Genomic DNA, 20,495 nt, shown 5'->3' on the forward strand with positions numbered 1-20,495 from the left:
CTATGTATTTTAGATTTTGGGGTGAACTGTCCCTTTAAAAGAGTGATTCTCCTTGTTTAGACATAAGCAATGCATCACAAAAACGATTAATGAGAGTTTGAACCTTCTTGTCACCTGAATATCTCATTAATCATGCATTTCCATCACCATATTGCGGTCCTTGTCTCTCTCCGTTGAGAGATATTTGAATGAATTTCCTCTTTCCCATGTTCCTCTTTTTGCAATATTCACAAAGACTGACAGGGTAGAAGACAGGAAAACTCGACCCTACAGCCTTCATATGGTCCTTCCAATGACAGGCCAGTGCAGAGCAGAGGGGAAATAATCACCCTCTAGTCGTGCTGCACTTGTTTCACAAAGGCCATCTGGCCAAGAGGATAGAGCTTGAGGGATGGTGAAGCACTCAAGCTTTGTGCTTAGTAATGAGATGAATTACTGTACATGCAGTGCAGAGCTGTGTCCCTGCCTGGCCTTGGTTAATTTGTCTCTGGGTCTTGCTCTGGTTTCTGTAGCCAGACCTCCAGCACTTAATCCTCTAGATGTGATATATTTGAAAATCACTCAGCTTGCATCAATGAATGGATAGCAATAAAATGAATAGTTTTATGCGACCTAGAAACAGAAATTTTCTGTGCTACAAATCAATTTGAGCTATATCATGCTTCGTTTGGTGGGAATGTTGTTAAATTATGTCCATGCTGGAAAAACTACCACACTGCTACAGTCTGTGTTTCTCTCTTTGCAGGATTCCCAGAGTATTGACACGTCTCTGCTTGACCCTGCCAGTAACATCACTACACTGGTGGGGCCCAATGCTTTTCGTATCCCTGTCTCCATCCGACAGAAATTGTGTGGCAGTCTGGATGCACCACAGACCAGGGGAAATGATTGGAGGATGCTGGCCCACAAACTCAACCTTGACAGGTAGGTAGAAAAACACGGCTGTCTGAGAGAGAACAGGAGAGAGACAGTGACTCAGATTTAGGCCCTTAGTTGTAACAATTTGGCCGCAGGACCAGGCTGTGATAAGACTTAGCTTATTTTTTAAGGGAAAATGAAACAGATGCCATAAAAGAACTTGTTTTAGAAATTAATATAGACGATCTCACTATTGCAGTTTTTTTTTAGTGGATACTAAACCTGTAGGTAGCTTTTCTGTTTTTATTTGATTTTTTTCTGCGGGAATGTGACTCATTTTAATAATCTGCTGAATTGGGATTAATTGAGCTGGGCTGAACTGAGACAGACAGAGAGAGAGAGAGAGAGAAAGAGAGACAAAGATAGAATGATGCTTCTATTTTCAAAACACCCCCCATGTGTCTTTGATAGTCTTGTGTGTGTGTGTGTGATGGAGATACAGTGTGTGTCCATTTATAAGGTCCCAGCTCGGCAGGGTGGCCTTATCATATACAGCAGCTGCAGATTGACGAGACCACTGACAGAGTGTGGCATGAAGGAAAGATAGTATTAGGAAGAAACTTGAACCAGCCTCTCATTTAAAGTGATCATACATACTGAAAAGTAGTGTAAACAAAGAGCTAGTAAATTTACTTTTCTAACATAAAAATCAAGATATTTATAGTTGTTTATTTTGAATATTTTAAAAAAGGGCGACACCTGTGTGAAAAAAATATATTAAGATATTCAAATATCCTTTGCAACATAAATACACAGAAAGAAATTTTAATGTATTTGTCGACTGAAAAAGATTCTTGTATGTAATCACCGGTTTTTTAGATATTCTCCTCACTTTTTTCTTATATGTATTAATTTCATTTATTTTTTCATTGTGCTTGTCTTGTCTTTGAAAGTGACATAGTACAGTATGTTTAATGTGTAATGGCAAATCTTTAAAAAGTCATGCATGATAAAAAAAGAAAATCATAATATAGTATGTCATCGAAAGTGACACCAAAACATCATAGTATAGTATGTCAGCAGAAATGTCACCAAAACATCATTGTATTGTATGTCAACAAAAATGTCACCAAAACGTCATGGCATAACATACCCACTTATTATAGCTCGTAAAGACGGGCCATAGCATAGCATGTTGAAAAAAGGGCCTGAATAAGGCCAAAAAGTCATAAACCAGTATGTCGAGAAAATGGCCAAAAAATTTTTGACCTGCCTCAAAAATGGCTGAAAACCACTTAATATAGCTTGTGAAGATGCGTCATATCATAGCAAGTTGAAAATAGGCCAAAAAAACGACTTAAAAGTCATAAACTAGCATGTTGAAAAAATTGCCAAAAACCGCATAGATAGTAAGGCGAAAAATCTCAAAATTTGACCTGTCCCAAAAATGGCTGAAAACCACTTATTATAGCTTGCAGACACGCGCCATAGCATATCATGTTGAAAAAAGGGCCAAAAAACCACTTAAAAGTCATAAACTAGCATGTTGAAAAAATGGCCAAAAACCGCATAGTATAGTAAGGCGAAAAATCTCAAAATTTGACCTATCCCAAAAATGGCTGAAAACCACTTATTATAGCTTGCAGACACGCGCCATAGCATAGCAAGTTGAAAACAGGGCTCAAAAAGGGCCAAAAAGTCATAAACTAGCATGTTGAAAAAAATGGCCAAAAACCGCATAGTATAGTAAGGCGAAAAATCTCAAAATTTGACCTGTCCCAAAAATGGCTGAAAACCACTTATTATAGCTTGCAGACACGCGCCATAGCATAGCACGTTGAAAAAAGGGCCAAAAAAACACTTAAAGGTCATAAACTAGCATGTTGAAAAAATGGCCAAAAACCGCATAGTATAGTAAGGCGAAAAATCTCAAAATTTGACCTGTCCCAAAAATGGCTGAAAACCAATTATTATAGCTTATATACACGCGTCATAGCATAGCATGTTGAAATAAGGGCTCAAAAAAGGCCAAAAAGTCATAAACTAGCATGTTGAAAAAATGGCCAAAAACCGCATAGTATAGTAAGGCGAAAAATCTCAAAATTTGACCTGTCCCAAAAATGGCTGAAAACCACTTATTATAGCTTGCAGACATGCGCCATAGCATAGCATGTTGAAAAAAGGGCCAAAAAACGACTTAAAAGTCATAAACTAGCATGTTGGAAAAAAGCGCCAAAAACCGCATAGTATAGTAAGGCTAAAATTCCCAAAATTTGACCTGTCCCAAAAATGGCTGAAAACCACTTATTATAGCTTGTAGACACACGTCATAGCATAGCACGTTGAAAAGAAGGGCAAAAAATACCTAAAAGTCATAAACTAGCATGTTGAAAAAATGGCCAAAAACCGCATAGTATAGTAAGGCGAAAAATCTCAAAATTTGACCTGTCCCAAAAATGGCTGAAAACCACTTATTATAGCTTGCAGACACACGCCATAGCATAGCACGTTGAAAAAAGGGCCAAAAAACCACTTAAAAGTCATAAACTAGCATGTTGAAAAAATGGCCAAAAACCGCATAGTATAGTAAGACGAAAAATCTCAAAATTTGACCTGTCCCAAAAATGTCTGAAAAACACTTATTATAGCTTGTAGACACGCGTCATAGCATAGCAAGTTGAAAAAAGGGCTCAAAAAAGGCCAAAAAGTCATAAACTAGCATGTTGAAAAAATGGCCAAAAATTCGCATAGTATAGTAAGGCTAAAAATCCCAAAATTTGACCTGTCCCAAAAATGGCTGAAAACCATTTATTATGGCTTGTAGACACACGCCATAGCATAGTACGTTGAAAAAAGGGCCAAAAAAACGACCTGAAAGTCATAAACTAGCATGTTGAAAAAATGGCCAAAAACCGCATAGTATAGTAAGGCGAAAAATCTCAAAATTGACTTGTCCCAAAAATGGCTGAAAACCACTTATTATGGCTTGTAGACACGCGCCATAGCATAGCATGTTGAAAAAAGGGCTCAAAAAAGGCCCAAAAGTCATAAACTAGCATGTTGAAAAAATGGCCAAAAATTCGCATAGTATAGTAAGGCGAAAAATCTCAAAATTTGACCTGTCCCAAAAATGGCTGAAAACCACTTATCATAGCTTGCAGACATGCGCCATAGCATAGCATGTTGAAAAAGGGTCAAAAAACTATTTAAAAGTCATAAACTAGCATGTTGAAAAAATGGCCAAAAACCGCATAGTATAGTAAGGCGAAAAATCTCAAAATTTGACCTGTCCCAAAAATGGCTGAAAACCATTTATTATGGCTTGTAGGCACGTGCCATAGCATACTACGTTGAAATAAGGGCTCAAAAAAGGCCAAAAAGTCATAAACTAGCATGTTGAAAAAATGGCCAAAAATTCGCATAGTATAGTAAGGCGAAAAATCTCAAAATTTGACCTGTCCCAAAAATGGCTGAAAACCACTTATTATAGCTTGCAGACATGCGCCATAGCATAGCACGTTGAAAAAAGGGCCAAAAAACGACTTAAAAGTCATAAACTAGCATGTTGAAAAAATGGCCAAAAACCGCATAGTATAGTAAGGCGAAAAATCTCAAATTTTGACCTGTCCCAAAAATGGCTGAAAACCACTTATTATAGCTTGCAGACACGTGCCATAGCATAGCAAGTTGAAAAAAGGGCTCAAAAAAGGCCAAAAAGTCATAAACTAGCATGTTGAAAAAATGGCCAAAAACCGCATAGTATGGTAAGGCGAAAAATCTCAAAATTGACCTGTCCCAAAATGGCTGAAAACCACCTATTATAGCTTGCAGACACGTGCCAAAGCATAGCACGTTGAAAAAAAGGGCCAAAAAACTATTTAAAAGTCATAAACTAGCATGTTGAAAAAATGGCCAAAAACCGCATAGTATAGTAAGGCGAAAAATCTCAAAATTTGACCTGTCCCAAAAATGGCTGAAAACCACTTATTATAGCTTGCAGACACGCGCCATAGCATAGCAAGTTGAAAACAGGGCTCAAAAAAGGCCAAAAAGTCATAAACTAGCATGTTGAAAAAATGGCCAAAAACCGCATAGTATAGTAAGGCGAAAAATCTCAAAATTGACTTGTCCCAAAAATGGCTGAAAACCACTTATTATAGCTTGCAGACACGCGCCATAGCATAGCATGTTCAAAAAAGGGCCAAAAAACCACTTAAAAGTCATAAACTAGCATGTTGAAAAAATGGCCAAAAACCGCATAGTATAGTAAGGCGAAAAATCTCAAAATTTGACCTGTCCCAAAAATGGCTGAAAACCACTTCTTATAGCTTGTAGACACGCGTCATAGCATAGCACGTTGAAAAAAGGGCTCAAAAAAGGCCAAAAAGTCATAAACTAGCATGTTGAAAAAATGGCCAAAAACCGCATAGTATAGTAAGGCGAAAAATCTCAAAATTGACTTGTCCCAAAAATGGCTGAAAACCACTTATTATAGCTTGTAGACACGCGCCATAGCATAGCATGTTGAAAAAAGGGCCAAAAAACCACTTAAAAGTCATAAACTAGCATGTTGAAAAAATGGCCAAAAACCGCATAGTATAGTAAGGCGAAAAATCTCAAAATTTGACCTGTCCCAAAAATGGCTGAAAACCAATTATTATAGCTTATATACACGCGTCATAGCATAGCATGTTGAAATAAGGGCTCAAAAAAGGCCAAAAAGTCATAAACTAGCATGTTGAAAAAATGGCCAAAAACCGCATAGTATAGTAAGGCGAAAAATCTCAAAATTTGACCAGTCCCAAAAATGGCTAAAAACCACTTATTATAGCTTGCAGACATGCGCCATAGCATAGCACGTTGAAAAAATGGCCAAAAAAACACTTAAAAGTCATAAACTAGCATGTTGGAAAAAAGCGCCAAAAACCGCATAGTATAGTAAGGCTAAAATTCCCAAAATTTGACCTGTCCCAAAAATGGCTGAAAACCACTTATTATAGCTTGTAGACACACGTCATAGCATAGCACGTTGAAAAAAGGGCCAAAAAACCACTTAAAAGTCATAAACTAGCATGTTGAAAAAATGGCCAAAAACCGCATAGTATAGTAAGGCGAAAAATCTCAAAATTTGACCTGTCCCAAAAATGGCTGAAAACCACTTATTATAGCTTGCAGACACGCGCCATAGCATAGCAAGTTGAAAAAAGGGCTCAAAAAAGGCCAAAAAGTCATAAACTAGCATGTTGAAAAAATGGCCAAAAACCGCATAGTATAGTAAGGCGAAAAATCTCAAAATTGACCTGTCCCAAAAATGGCTGAAAACCACTTATTATAGCTTGCAGACACGTGCCATAGCATAGCATGTTGAAAAAAGGGCCAAAAAACTATTTAAAAGTCATAAACTAGCATGTTGAAAAAATGGCCAAAAACCGCATAGTATAGTAAGGCGAAAAATCTCAAAATTTGACCTGTCCCAAAAATGGCTGAAAACCACTTATTATAGCTTGCAGACACGCGCCATAGCATAGCAAGTTGAAAACAGGGCTCAAAAAAGGCCAAAAAGTCATAAACTAGCATGTTGAAAAAATGGCCAAAAACCGCATAGTATAGTAAGGCGAAAAATCTCAAAATTGACTTGTCCCAAAAATGGCTGAAAACCACTTATTATAGCTTGCAGACACGCGCCATAGCATAGCACGTTGAAAAAAGGGCCAAAAAACCACTTAAAAGTCATAAACTAGCATGTTGAAAAAAATGGCCAAAAACCGCATAGTATAGTAAGGCGAAAAATCTCAAAATTTGACCTGTCCCAAAAATGGCTGAAAACCACTTCTTATAGCTTGTAGACACGCGTCATAGCATAGCACGTTGAAAAAAGGGCTCAAAAAAGGCCAAAAAGTCATAAACTAGCATGTTGAAAAAATGGCCAAAAATTCGCATAGTATAGTAAGGCGAAAAATCTCAAAATTGACTTGTCCCAAAAATGGCTGAAAACCACTTATTATAGCTTGTAGACACGCGCCATAGCATAGCATGTTAAAAAGGGGCCAAAAAACGACTTAAAAGTCATAAACTAGCATGTTGAAAAAATGGCCAAAAACCGCATAGTATAGTAAGGCGAAAAATCTCAAAATTTGACCTGTCCCAAAAATGGCTGAAAACCACTTATTATAGCTTGTATACACGCCATAGCATAGCATGTTGAAATAAGGGCTCAAAAAGGCCAAAAAGTCATAAACTAGCATGTTGAAAAATGGCCAAAAACCGCATAGTATAGTAAGGCTAAAAATCTCAAAATTTGACCTGTCCCAAAATGGCTGAAAACCACTTATTATAGCTTGCAGACATGCGCCATAGCATAGCACGTTGAAAAAATGGCCAAAAAGGCACAAAAAGTCATAAACTAGCATGTTGAAAAAATGGCCAAAAACCGCATAGTATAGTAAGGCGAAAAATCTCAAAATTTGACCTGTCCCAAAAATGGCTGAAAACCACTTATTATAGCTTGTAGACACACGTCATAGCATAGCACGTTGAAAAGAAGGGCAAAAAATGCCTAAAAGTCATAAACTAGCATGTTGAAAAAATGGCCAAAAACCGCATAGTATAGTAAGGCGAAAAATCTCAAAATTTGACCTGTCCCAAAAATGGCTGAAAACCACTTATTATAGCTTGCAGACACGCGCCATAGCATAGCAAGTTGAAAAAAGGGCTCAAAAAAGGCTAAAAAGTCATAAACTAGCATGTTGAAAAAATGGCCAAAAACCGCATAGTATAGTAAGGCAAAAAATCTCAAAATTGACCTGTCCCAAAAATGGCTGAAAACCACTTATTATAGCTTGTAGACACGCGCCATAGCATAGCAAGTTGAAAAAAGGGCCAAAAAACCACTTAAAAGTCATAAACTAGCATGTTGAAAAAATGGCCAAAACCGCATAGTATAGTAAGGCTAAAAATCTCAAAATTTGACCTGTCCCAAAAATGGCTGAAAACCACTTATTATAGCTTGCAGACACGCGCCATAGCATAGCAAGTTGAAAAAAGGGCTCAAAAAAGGCCAAAAAGTCATAAAATAGCAAGTTGAAAAAAATGGCCAAAAACCGCATAGTATAGTAAGGCGAAAAATCTCAAAATTTGACCTGTCCCAAAAATGGCTGAAAACCACTTATTATAGCTTGCAGACACGCGCCATAGCATAGCAAGTTGAAAAAAGGGCTCAAAAAAGGCCAAAAAGTCATAAACTAGCATGTTGAAAAAATGGCCAAAAACCGCATAGTATAGTAAGGCGAAAAATCTCAAAATTTGACCTGTCCCAAAAATGGCTGAAAACCACTTATTATAGCTTGCAGACACGCGCCATAGCATAGCATGTTGAAAAAAGGGCTCAAAAAAGGCCAAAAAGTCATAAACTAGCATGTTGAAAAAATGGCCAAAAACCGCATAGTATAGTAAGGCGAAAAATCTCAAAATTTGACCTGTCCCAAAAATGGCTGAAAACCACTTATTATAGCTTGCAGACATGCGCCATAGCATAGCAAGTTGAAAAAAGGGCTCAAAAAAGGCCAAAAAGTCATAAACTAGCATGTTGAAAAAATGGCCAAAAACCGCATAGTATAGTAAGGCGAAAAATCTCAAAATTTGACCTGTCCCAAAAATGGCTGAAAACCACTTATTATAGCTTGCAGACACGCCATAGCATAGCATGTTGAAAACAGGGCTCAAAAAGGCCAAAAACACATAAAAAAGCATGTTGAAAAAAATGGCCAAAAACCGCATAGTATAGTAAGGCGAAAAATCTCAAAATTTGACCTGTCCCAAAAATGGCTGAAAACCACTTATTATAGCTTGTAGACACGCGCCATAGCATAGCAAGTTGAAAAAAGGGCTCAAAAAAGGCCAAAAAGTCATAAACTAGCATGTTGAAAAAATGGCCAAAAACCGCATAGTATAGTAAGGCGAAAAATCTCAAAATTTGACCTGTCCCAAAAATGGCTGAAAACCACTTATTATAGCTTGCAGACACGCGCCATAGCATAGCAAGTTGAAAAAAGGGCTCAAAAAAGGCCAAAAAGTCATAAACTAGCATGTTGAAAAAATGGCCAAAAACCGCATAGTATAGTAAGGCGAAAAATCTCAAAATTGACTTGTCCCAAAAATGGCTGAAAACCACTTATTATAGCTTGTAGACACGCGCCATAGCATATCATGTTGAAAAAAGGGCCAAAAAACCACTTAAAAGTCATAAACTAGCATGTTGAAAAAATGGCCAAAAAACGCATAGTATAGTAAGGCAAAAAATCTCAAAATTTGACCTGTCCCAAAAATGGCTGAAAACCACTTATTATAGCTTGCAGACATGCGCCATAGCATAGCAAGTTGAAAAAAGGGCTCAAAAAAGCCCAAAAAGTCATAAACTAGCATGTTGAAAAATGGCCAAAAACCGCATAGTATAGTAAGGCAAAAAATCTCAAAATTGACCTGTCCCAAAAATGGCTGAAAACCACTTATTATAGCTTGCAGACACGCGCCATAGCATAGCAAGTTGAAAAAAGGGCCAAAAAACCACTTAAAAGTCATAAACTAGCATGTTGAAAAAATGGCCAAAAACCGCATAGTATAGTAAGGCGAAAAATCTCAAAATTTGACCTGTCCCAAAAATGGCTGAAAACCACTTATTATAGCTTGTAGACACGCGTCATTGCATAGCATGTTGAAATAAGGGCTCAAAAAAGGCCAAAAAGTCATAAAATAGCATGTTGAAAAAAATGGCCAAAAACCGCATAGTATAGTAAGGCGAAAAATCTCAAAATTTGACCTGTCCCAAAAATGGCTGAAAACCACTTATTATAGCTTGCAGACATGCGCCATAGCATAGCACGTTGAAAAAAGGGCTCAAAAAAGGCCAAAAAGTCATAAACTAGCATGTTGAAAAAATGGCCAAAAACCGCATAGTATAGTAAGGCAAAAAATCTCAAAATTGACCTGTCCCAAAAATGGCTGAAAACCACTTATTATAGCTTGTAGACACGCGCCATAGCATAGCAAGTTGAAAAAGGGCTCAAAAAAGGCCAAAAAGTCATAAACTAGCATGTTGAAAAAATGGCCAAAAACCGCATAGTATAGTAAGGCAAAAATCTCAAAATTGACCTGTCCCAAAAATGGCTGAAAACCACTTATTATGGCTTGTAGACACGCGCCATAGCATAGCATGTTGAAAATAGGGCTCAAAAAAGGCCAAAAAGTCATAAACTAGCATGTTGAAAAAATGGCCAAAAACCGCATAGTATAGTAAGGCGAAAAATCTCAAAATTGACCTGTCCCAAAAATGGCTGAAAACCACTTATTATAGCTTGCAGACACGCGCCATAGCATAGCAAGTTGAAAAAAGGGCTCAAAAAAGGCCAAAAAGTCATAAAATAGCATGTTGAAAAAATGGCCAAAAACCGCATAGTATAGTAAGGCGAAAATCTCAAAATTGACTTGTCCCAAAATGGCTGAAAACCACTTATTATAGCTTGTAGACACGCCGCCATAGCATATCATGTTGAAAAAGGGCCAAAAACCACTTAAAAGTCATAAACTAGCATGTTGAAAAAATGGCCAAAAACCGCATAGTATAGTAAGGCGAAAAATCTCAAAATTGACCTGTCCCAAAATGGCTGAAAACCACTTATTATAGCTTGCAGACACGCGCCATAGCATAGCAAGTTGAAATAAGGGCTCAAAAAGGCCAAAAAGTCATAAACTAGCATGTTGAAAAATGGCCAAAAACCGCATAGTATAGTAAGGCGAAAAATCTCAAAATTTGACCTGTCCCAAAAATGGCTGAAAACCACTTATTATAGCTTGCAGACACGCGCCATAGCATATCATGTTGAAAAAAGGGCCAAAAAACCACTTAAAAGTCATTAACTAGCATGTTGAAAAAATGGCCAAAAACCGCATAGTATAGTAAGGCGAAAAATCTCAAAATTTGACCTGTCCCAAAAATGGCTGAAAACCACTTATTATAGCTTGTAGACACGCGTCATTGCATAGCATGTTGAAATAAGGGCTCAAAAAAGGCCAAAAAGTCATAAACTAGCATGTTGAAAAAATGGCCAAAAACCGCATAGTATAGTAAGGCGAAAAATCTCAAAATTTGACCTGTCCCAAAAATGGCTGAAAACCACTTATTATAGCTTGCAGACACGCGCCATAGCATAGCACGTTGAAAAAAGGGCTCAAAAAAGGCGAAAAAGTAATAAACTAGCATGTTGAAAAATGGCCAAAAACCGCATAGTATAGTAAGGCAAAAATCTCAAAATTGACCTGTCCCAAAAATGGCTGAAAACCACTTATTATAGCTTGCAGACACGCCGCCATAGCATAGCAAGTTGAAAAAAGGGCTCAAAAAAGGCCAAAAAGTCATAAACTAGCATGTTGAAAAAATGGCCAAAAACCGCATAGTATAGTAAGGCGAAAAATCTCAAAATTTGACCTGTCCCAAAAATGGCTGAAAACCACTTATTATAGCTTGCAGACACGCGCCATAGCATAGCAAGTTGAAAAAAGGGCTCAAAAAAGGCCAAAAAGTCATAAACTAGCATGTTGAAAAAATGGCCAAAAACCGCATAGTATAGTAAGGCAAAAAATCTCAAAATTGACCTGTCCCAAAAATGGCTGAAAACCACTTATTATAGCTTGCAGACATGCGCCATAGCATAGCAAGTTGAAAAAAGGGCTCAAAAAAGGCCAAAAAGTCATAAACTAGCATGTTGAAAAAATGGCCAAAAACCGCATAGTATAGTAAGGCGAAAAATCTCAAAATTTGACCTGTCCCAAAAATGGCTGAAAACCACTTATTATAGCTTGTAGACACGCGTCATTGCATAGCATGTTGAAATAAGGGCTCAAAAAAGGCCAAAAAGTCATAAAATAGCATGTTGAAAAAAATGGCCAAAAACGGCATAGTATAGTAAGGCTAAAATCTCAAAATTTGACCTGTCCCAAAAATGGCTGAAAACCACTTATTATAGCTTGTAGACACGCGTCATTGCATAGCATGTTGAAATAAGGGCTCAAAAAAGGCCAAAAAGTCATAAACTAGCATGTTGAAAAAATGGCCAAAAAAATTCGCATAGTATAGTAAGGCAAAAAATCTCAAAATTTGACCTGTCCCAAAAATGGCTGAAAACCACTTATTATAGCTTGCAGACATGCGCCATAGCATAGCACGTTGAAAAAGGGCTCAAAAAAGGCCAAAAAGTCATAAACTAGCATGTTGAAAAATGGCCAAAAACCGCATAGTATAGTAAGGCAAAAATCTCAAAATTGACCTGTCCCAAAAATGGCTGAAAACCACTTATTATGGCTTGTAGACACGCGCCATAGCATAGCATGTTGAAAAAAGGGCTCAAAAAAGGCCCAAAAGTCATAAACTAGCATGTTGAAAAAATGGCCAAAAACCGCATAGTATAGTAAGGCGAAAAATCTCAAAATTTGACCTGTCCCAAAAATGGCTGAAAACCACTTATTATAGCTTGCAGACACGCGCCATAGCATAGCACCTTGAAAAAAGGGCTCAAAAAAGGCCAAAAAGTCATAAAATAGCATGTTGAAAAAATGGCCAAAAACCGCATAGTATAGTAAGGCAAAAAATCTCAAAATTGACCTGTCCCAAAAATGGCTGAAAACCACTTATTATAGCTTGTAGACACGCGCCATAGCATAGCAAGTTGAAAAAAGGGCTCAAAAAACACTGAAAAGTCATAAACTAGCATGTTGAAAAAATGGCCAAAAACCGCATAGTATAGTAAGGCGAAAAATCTCAAAATTTGACCTGTCCCAAAAATGGCTGAAAACCACTTATTATAGCTTGCAGACATGCGCCATAGCATAGCATGTTGAAAAAGGGCTCAAAAAGGCCAAAAAGTCATAAACTAGCATGTTGAAAAATGGCCAAAAACCGCATAGTATAGTAAGGCAAAAAATTCAAAATTGACTTGTCCCAAAAATGGCTGAAAACCACTTATTATAGCTTGCAGACACGCGCCATAGCATAGCAAGTTGAAAAAAGGGCCAAAAAACCACTTAAAAGTCATAAACTAGCATGTTGAAAAAATGGCCAAAAACCGCATAGTATAGTAAGGCGAAAAATCTCAAAATTTGACCTGTCCCAAAAATGGCTGAAAACCACTTATTATAGCTTGCAGACACGCGCCATAGCATAGCAAGTTGAAAAAAGGGCTCAAAAAAGGCCAAAAAGTCATAAACTAGCATATTGAAAAAATGGCCAAAAACCGCATAGTATAGTAAGGCAAAAAATCTCAAAATTGACCTGTCCCAAAAATGGCTGAAAACCACTTATTATAGCTTGCAGACACGCGCCATAGCATAGCAAGTTGAAAACAGGGCTCAAAAAAGGCCAAAAAGTCATAAACTAGCATGTTGAAAAAATGGCCAAAAACCGCATAGTATAGTAAGGCGAAAAATCTCAAAATTTGACCTGTCCCAAAAATGGCTGAAAACCACTTATTATAGCTTGTAGACACGCGTCATTGCATAGCATGTTGAAATAAGGGCTCAAAAAAGGCCAAAAAGTCATAAACTAGCATGTTGAAAAAATGGCCAAAAACCGCATAGTATAGTAAGGCGAAAAATCTCAAAATTTGACCTGTCCCAAAAATGGCTGAAAACCACTTATTATAGCTTGCAGACATGCGCCATAGCATAGCACGTTGAAAAAAGGGCTCAAAAAAGGCCAAAAAGTCATAAACTAGCATGTTGAAAAAATGGCCAAAAACCGCATAGTATAGTAAGGCAAAAAATCTCAAAATTGACCTGTCCCAAAAATGGCTGAAAACCACTTATTATAGCTTGCAGACACGCGCCATAGCATAGCAAGTTGAAAAAAGGGCTCAAAAAAGGCCAAAAAGTCATAAACTAGCATGTTGAAAAAATGGCCAAAAACCGCATAGTATAGTAAGGCGAAAAATCTCAAAATTTGACCTGTCCCAAAAATGGCTGAAAACCACTTATTATAGCTTACAGACACGCGCCATAGCATAGCAAGTTGAAAAAAGGGCTCAAAAAAGGCCAAAAAGTCATAAAATAGCATGTTGAAAAAAATGGCCAAAAACCGCATAGTATAGTAAGGCGAAAAATCTCAAAATTTGACCTGTCCCAAAAATGGCTGAAACCCACTTCTTATAGCTTGCAGACACGCGCCATAGCATAGCAAGTTGAAAAAAGGGCTCAAAAAAGGCCAAAAAGTCATAAAATAGCATGTTGAAAAAATGGCCAAAAACCGCATAGTATAGTAAGGCGAAAAATCTCAAAATTGACTTGTCCCGAAAATGGCTGAAAACCACTTATTATAGCTTGTAGACACGCGCCATAGCATATCATGTTGAAAAAAGGGCCAAAAAACCACTTAAAAGTCATAAACTAGCATGTTGAAAAAATGGCCAAAAACCGCATAGTATAGTAAGGCAAAAAATCTCAAAATTTGACCTGTCCCAAAAATGGCTGAAAACCACTTATTATAGCTTGCAGACACGCGCCATAGCATAGCAAGTTGAAAAAAGGGCTCAAAAAAGGCCAAAAAGTCATAAACTAGCATGTTGAAAAAATGGCCAAAAACCGCATAGTATAGTAAGGCAAAAAATCTCAAAATTGACCTGTCCCAAAAATGGCTGAAAACCACTTATTATAGCTTGTAGACACGCGCCATAGCATAGCACGTTGAAATAAGGGCTCAAAAAAGGCCAAAAAGTCATAAACTAGCATGTTGAAAAAATGGCCAAAAACCGCATAGTATAGTAAGGCGAAAAATCTCAAAATTTGACCTGTCCCAAAAATGGCTGAAAACCACTTATTATAGCTTGCAGACACGCGCCATAGCATATCATGTTGAAAAAAGGGCCAAAAAACCACTTAAAAGTCATTAACTAGCATGTTGAAAAAATGGCCAAAAACCGCATAGTATAGTAAGGCGAAAAATCTCAAAATTTGACCTGTCCCAAAAATGGCTGAAAACCACTTATTATAGCTTGTAGACACGCGTCATTGCATAGCATGTTGAAATAAGGGCTCAAAAAAGGCCAAAAAGTCATAAAATAGCATGTTGAAAAAATGGCCAAAACCGCTTAGTTTAGTAAGGCAAAAACTCTCAAATTTGACCTGTCCCAAAAATGGCTGAAAACCACTTATTATAGCTTGCAGACATGCGCCATAGCATAGCACGTTGAAAAAAGGGCTCAAAAAAGGCCAAAAAGTCATAAACTAGCATGTTGAAAAAATGGCCAAAAACCGCATAGTATAGTAAGGCAAAAAATCTCAAAATTGACCTGTCCCAAAAATGGCTGAAAACCACTTATTATAGCTTGTAGACACGCGCCATAGCATAGCAAGTTGAAAAAAGGGCTCAAAAAAGGCCAAAAAGTCATAAACTAGCATGTTGAAAAAATGGCCAAAAACCGCATAGTATAGTAAGGCAAAAAATCTCAAAATTGACCTGTCCCAAAAATGGCTGAAAACCACTTATTATAGCTTGTAGACACGCGTCATTGCATAGCATGTTGAAATAAGGGCTCAAAAAAGGCCAAAAAGTCATAAAATAGCATGTTGAAAAAATGGCCAAAAACCGCATAGTATAGTAAGGCGAAAAATCTCAAAATTTGACCTGTCCCAAAAATGGCTGAAAACCACTTATTATAGCTTGCAGACATGCGCCATAGCATAGCACGTTGAAAAAGGGCTCAAAAAGGCCAAAAAGTCATAAACTAGCATGTTGAAAAATGGCCAAAAACCGCATAGTATAGTAAGGCAAAAAATCTCAAAATTGACCTGTCCCAAAAATGGCTGAAAACCACTTATTATAGCTTGCAGACACGCGCCATAGCATAGCAAGTTGAAAACAGGGCTCAAAAAAGGCCAAAAAGTCATAAACTAGCATGTTGAAAAAATGGCCAAAAACCGCATAGTATAGTAAGGCGAAAAATCTCAAAATTTGACCTGTCCCAAAAATGGCTGAAAACCACTTATTATAGCTTACAGACACAGCGCCATAGCATAGCAAGTTGAAAAAAGGGCTCAAAAAGGCCAAAAGTCATAAACTAGCATGTTGAAAAAATGGCCAAAACCGCATAGTATAGTAAGGCAAAAATCTCAAAATTTGACCTGTCCCAAAAATGGCTGAAAACCCACTTATTATAGCTTGCAGACACGCCGCCATAGCATAGCAAGTTGAAAAAGGGCTCAAAAAAGGCCAAAAGTCATAAAATAGCATGTTGAAAAAATGGCCAAAAACCGCATAGTATAGTAAGGCTAAAATCTCAAAATTGACTTGTCCCGAAAATGGCTGAAAACCACTTATTATAGCTTGTAGACACGCGCCATAGCATATCATGTTGAAAAAAGGGCCAAAAAACCACTTAAAAGTCATAAACTAGCATGTTGAAAAAATGGCCAAAAAACGCATAGTATAGTAAGGCAAAAAATCTCAAAATTTGACCTGTCCCAAAAATGGCTGAAAACCACTTATTATAGCTTGCAGACATGCGCCATAGCATAGCAAGTTGAAAACAGGGCTCAAAAAAGGCCAAAAAGTCATAAACTAGCATGTTGAAAAAATGGCCAAAAACCGCATAGTATAGTAAGGCAAAAAATCTCAAAATTGACCTGTCCCAAAATGGCTGAAAACCACTTATTATAGCTTGTAGACACGCCGCCATAGCATAGCAAGTTGAAATAAGGGCTCAAAAAAGGCCAAAAGTCATAAACTAGCATGTTGAAAAAATGGCCAAAAACCGCATAGTATAGTAAGGCGAAAAATCTCAAAATTTGACCTGTCCCAAAAATGGCTGAAAACCACTTATTATAGCTTGCAGACACGCGCCATAGCATATCATGTTGAAAAAAGGGCCAAAAAACCACTTAAAAGTCATTAACTAGCATGTTGAAAAAATGGCCAAAAACCGCATAGTATAGTAAGGCGAAAAATCTCAAAATTTGACCTGTCCCAAAAATGGCTGAAAACCACTTATTATAGCTTGTAGACACGCGTCATTGCATAGCATGTTGAAATAAGGGCTCAAAAAAGGCCAAAAAGTCATAAAATAGCATGTTGAAAAAAATGGCCAAAAACCGCATAGTATAGTAAGGCGAAAAATCTCAGAATTTGACCTGTCCCAAAAATGGCTGAAAACCACTTATTATAGCTTGCAGACATGCGCCATAGCATAGCACGTTGAAAAAAGGGCTCAAAAAGGCCAATAACTCATAAACTAGCATGTTGAAAAAATGACCAAAAACCGCATAGTATAGTAAGGCAAAAAATCTCAAAATTGACCTGTCCCAAAAATGGCTGAAAACCACTTATTATAGCTTGTAGACACGCGCCATAGCATAGCAAGTTGAAAAAAGGGCTCAAAAAAGGCCAAAAAGTCATAAACTAGCATGTTGAAAAAATGGCCAAAAACCGCATAGTATAGTAAGGCAAAAAATCTCAAAATTGACCTGTCCCAAAAATGGCTGAAAACCACTTATTATAGCTTGTAGACACGCGTCATTGCATAGCATGTTGAAATAAGGGCTCAAAAAAGGCCAAAAAGTCATAAAATAGCATGTTGAAAAAAATGGCCAAAAACCGCATAGTATAGTAAGGCGAAAAATCTCAAAATTGGACCTGTGCCAAAAATGGCTGAAACCCACTTATTATAGCTTGCAGACACGCGCCATAGCATAGCAAGTTGAAAAAAGGGCTCAAAAAAGGCCAAAAAGTCATAAAATAGCATGTTGAAAAAATGGCCAAAAACCGCATAGTATAGTAAGGCGAAAAATCTCAAAATTGACTTGTCCCAAAAATGGCTGAAAACCACTTATTATAGCTTGTAGACACGCGCCATAGCATATCATGTTGAAAAAAGGGCCAAAAAACGACTTAAAAGTCATAAACTAGCATGTTGAAAAAATGGCCAAAAACCGCATAGTATAGTAAGGCAAAAAATCTCAAAATTGACCTGTCCCAAAAATGGCTGAAAACCACTTATTATAGCTTGCAGACACGCGCCATAGCATAGCACGTTGAAATAAGGGCTCAAAAAAGGCCAAAAAGTCATAAACTAGCATGTTGAAAAAATGGCCAAAAACCGCATAGTATAGTAAGGCGAAAAATCTCAAAATTTGACCTGTCCCAAAAATGGCTGAAAACCACTTATTATAGCTTGCAGACACGCGCCATAGCATATCATGTTGAAAAAAGGGCCAAAAAACCACTTAAAAGTCATTAACTAGCATGTTGAAAAAATGGCCAAAAACCGCATAGTATAGTAAGGCGAAAAATCTCAAAATTTGACCTGTCCCAAAAATGGCTGAAAACCACTTATTATAGCTTGTAGACACGCGTCATTGCATAGCATGTTGAAATAAGGGCTCAAAAAAGGCCAAAAAGTCATAAAATAGCATGTTGAAAAAAATGGCCAAAAACCGCATAGTATAGTAAGGCGAAAAATCTCAAAATTTGACCTGTCCCAAAAATGGCTGAAAACCACTTATTATAGCTTGCAGACATGCGCCATAGCATAGCACGTTGAAAAAAGGGCTCAAAAAAGGCCAAAAAGTCATAAACTAGCATGTTGAAAAAATGGCCAAAAACCGCATAGTATAGTAAGGCAAAAAATCTCAAAATTGACCTGTCCCAAAAATGGCTGAAAACCACTTATTATAGCTTGCAGACACGCGCCATAGCATAGCAAGTTGAAAACAGGGCTCAAAAAAGGCCAAAAAGTCATAAACTAGCATGTTGAAAAATGGCCAAAACCGCATAGTATAGTAAGGCGAAAAATCTCAAAATTTGACCTGTCCCAAAATGGCTGAAAACCACTTATTATAGCTTACAGACACGCCGCCATAGCATAGCAAGTTGAAAAAGGGCTCAAAAAGGCCAAAAAGTCATAAACTAGCATGTTGAAAAAATGGCCAAAAACCGCATAGTATAGTAAGGCAAAAAATCTCAAAATTGACCTGTCCCAAAAATGGCTGAAAAGCACTTAGTATAGCTTGCAGACATGCGCCATAGCATAGCACGTTGAAAAAAGGGCCAAAAAACGACTTAAAAGTCATAAACTAGCATGTTGAAAAAATGGCCAAAAACCGCATAGTATAGTAAGGCGAAAAATCTCAAAATTTGACCTGTCCCAAAAATGGCTGAAAACCACTTATTATAGCTTGTAGACACGCGTCATTGCATAGCATGTTGAAATAAGGGCTCAAAAAAGGCCAAAAAGTCATAAAATAGCATGTTGAAAAAATGGCCAAAAACCGCATAGTATAGTAAGGCGAAAAATCTCAAAATTTGACCTGTCCCAAAAATGGCTGAAAACCACTTATTATAGCTTGTAGACACGCGTCATTGCATAGCATGTTGAAATAAGGGCTCAAAAAGGCCAAAAAGTCATAAAATAGCATGTTGAAAAAATGGCCAAAACCGCATAGTATAGTAAGGCGAAAAATCTCAAAATTTGACCTGTCCCAAAAATGGCTGAAAACCACTTATTATAGCTTGCAGACATGCGCCATAGCATAGCACGTTGAAAAAAGGGCTCAAAAAAGGCCAAAAAGTCATAAACTAGCATGTTGAAAAAATGGCCAAAAACCGCATAGTATAGTAAGGCAAAAAATCTCAAAATTGACCTGTCCCAAAAATGGCTGAAAACCACTTATTATAGCTTGTAGACACGCGCCATAGCATAGCAAGTTGAAAAAAGGGCCAAAAAACCACTTAAAAGTCATAAACTAGCATGTTGAAAAAATGGCCAAAAACCGCATAGTATAGTAAGGCGAAAAATCTCAAAATTTGACCTGTCCCAAAAATGGCTGAAAACCACTTATTATAGCTTGCAGACACGCGCCATAGCATAGCACCTTGAAAAAAGGGCTCAAAAAAGGCCAAAAAGTCATAAAATAGCATGTTGAAAAAATGGCCAAAAACCGCATAGTATAGTAAGGCAAAAAATCTCAAAATTGACCTGTCCCAAAAATGGCTGAAAACCACTTATTATAGCTTGTAGACACGCCATAGCATAGCAAGTTGAAAAAGGGCCAAAAACCACTTAAAAGTCATAAACTAGCATGTTGAAAAAATGGCCAAAAACCGCATAGTATAGTAAGGCGAAAAATCTCAAAATTTGACCTGTCCCAAAAATGGCTGAAAACCACTTATTATAGCTTGCAGACATGCGCCATAGCATAGCACGTTGAAAAAAGGGCTCAAAAAAGGCCAAAAAGTCATAAACTAGCATGTTGAAAAAATGGCCAAAAACCGCATAGTATAGTAAGGCAAAAAATCTCAAAATTGACCTGTCCCAAAAATGGCTGAAAACCACTTATTATAGCTTGCAGACACGCGCCATAGCATAGCAAGTTGAAAAAAGGGCCAAAAAACGACTTAAAAGTCATAAACTAGCATGTTGAAAAAATGGCCAAAAACCGTATAGTATAGTAAGGCGAAAAATCTCAAAATTTGACCTGTCCCAAAAATGGCTGAAAACCACTTATTATAGCTTGCAGACACACGCCATAGCATAGCAAGTTGAAAAAAGGGCTCAAAAAAGGCCAAAAAGTCATAAACTAGCATATTGAAAAAATGGCCAAAA

The 20,495-nt window shown here is 37.4% G+C and overlaps 1 protein-coding gene across 3 annotated transcripts in view; it reads left to right on the forward strand.

The window, feature by feature from the left end:
* Positions 1 to 20,495, forward strand: part of unc5cb (unc-5 netrin receptor Cb) — a 177,977-nt gene that overhangs the window by 141,598 nt on the left and 15,884 nt on the right. For all 3 annotated transcript variants that reach the window (XM_088070682.1, XM_088070683.1, XM_088070686.1), the window contains one exon: positions 746 to 924. In XM_088070682.1, coding sequence (XP_087926808.1) covers positions 746 to 924 — 179 coding nt within the window. The remainder of the gene's footprint in view (positions 1 to 745; positions 925 to 20,495) is intronic.

This window comes from Plectropomus leopardus, chromosome 20, assembly GCF_026936395.1.
Source record: "Plectropomus leopardus strain MGB_pleo_1.0 chromosome 20, ASM2693639v1, whole genome shotgun sequence".
NCBI lineage: Eukaryota > Metazoa > Chordata > Actinopteri > Perciformes > Serranidae > Plectropomus > Plectropomus leopardus.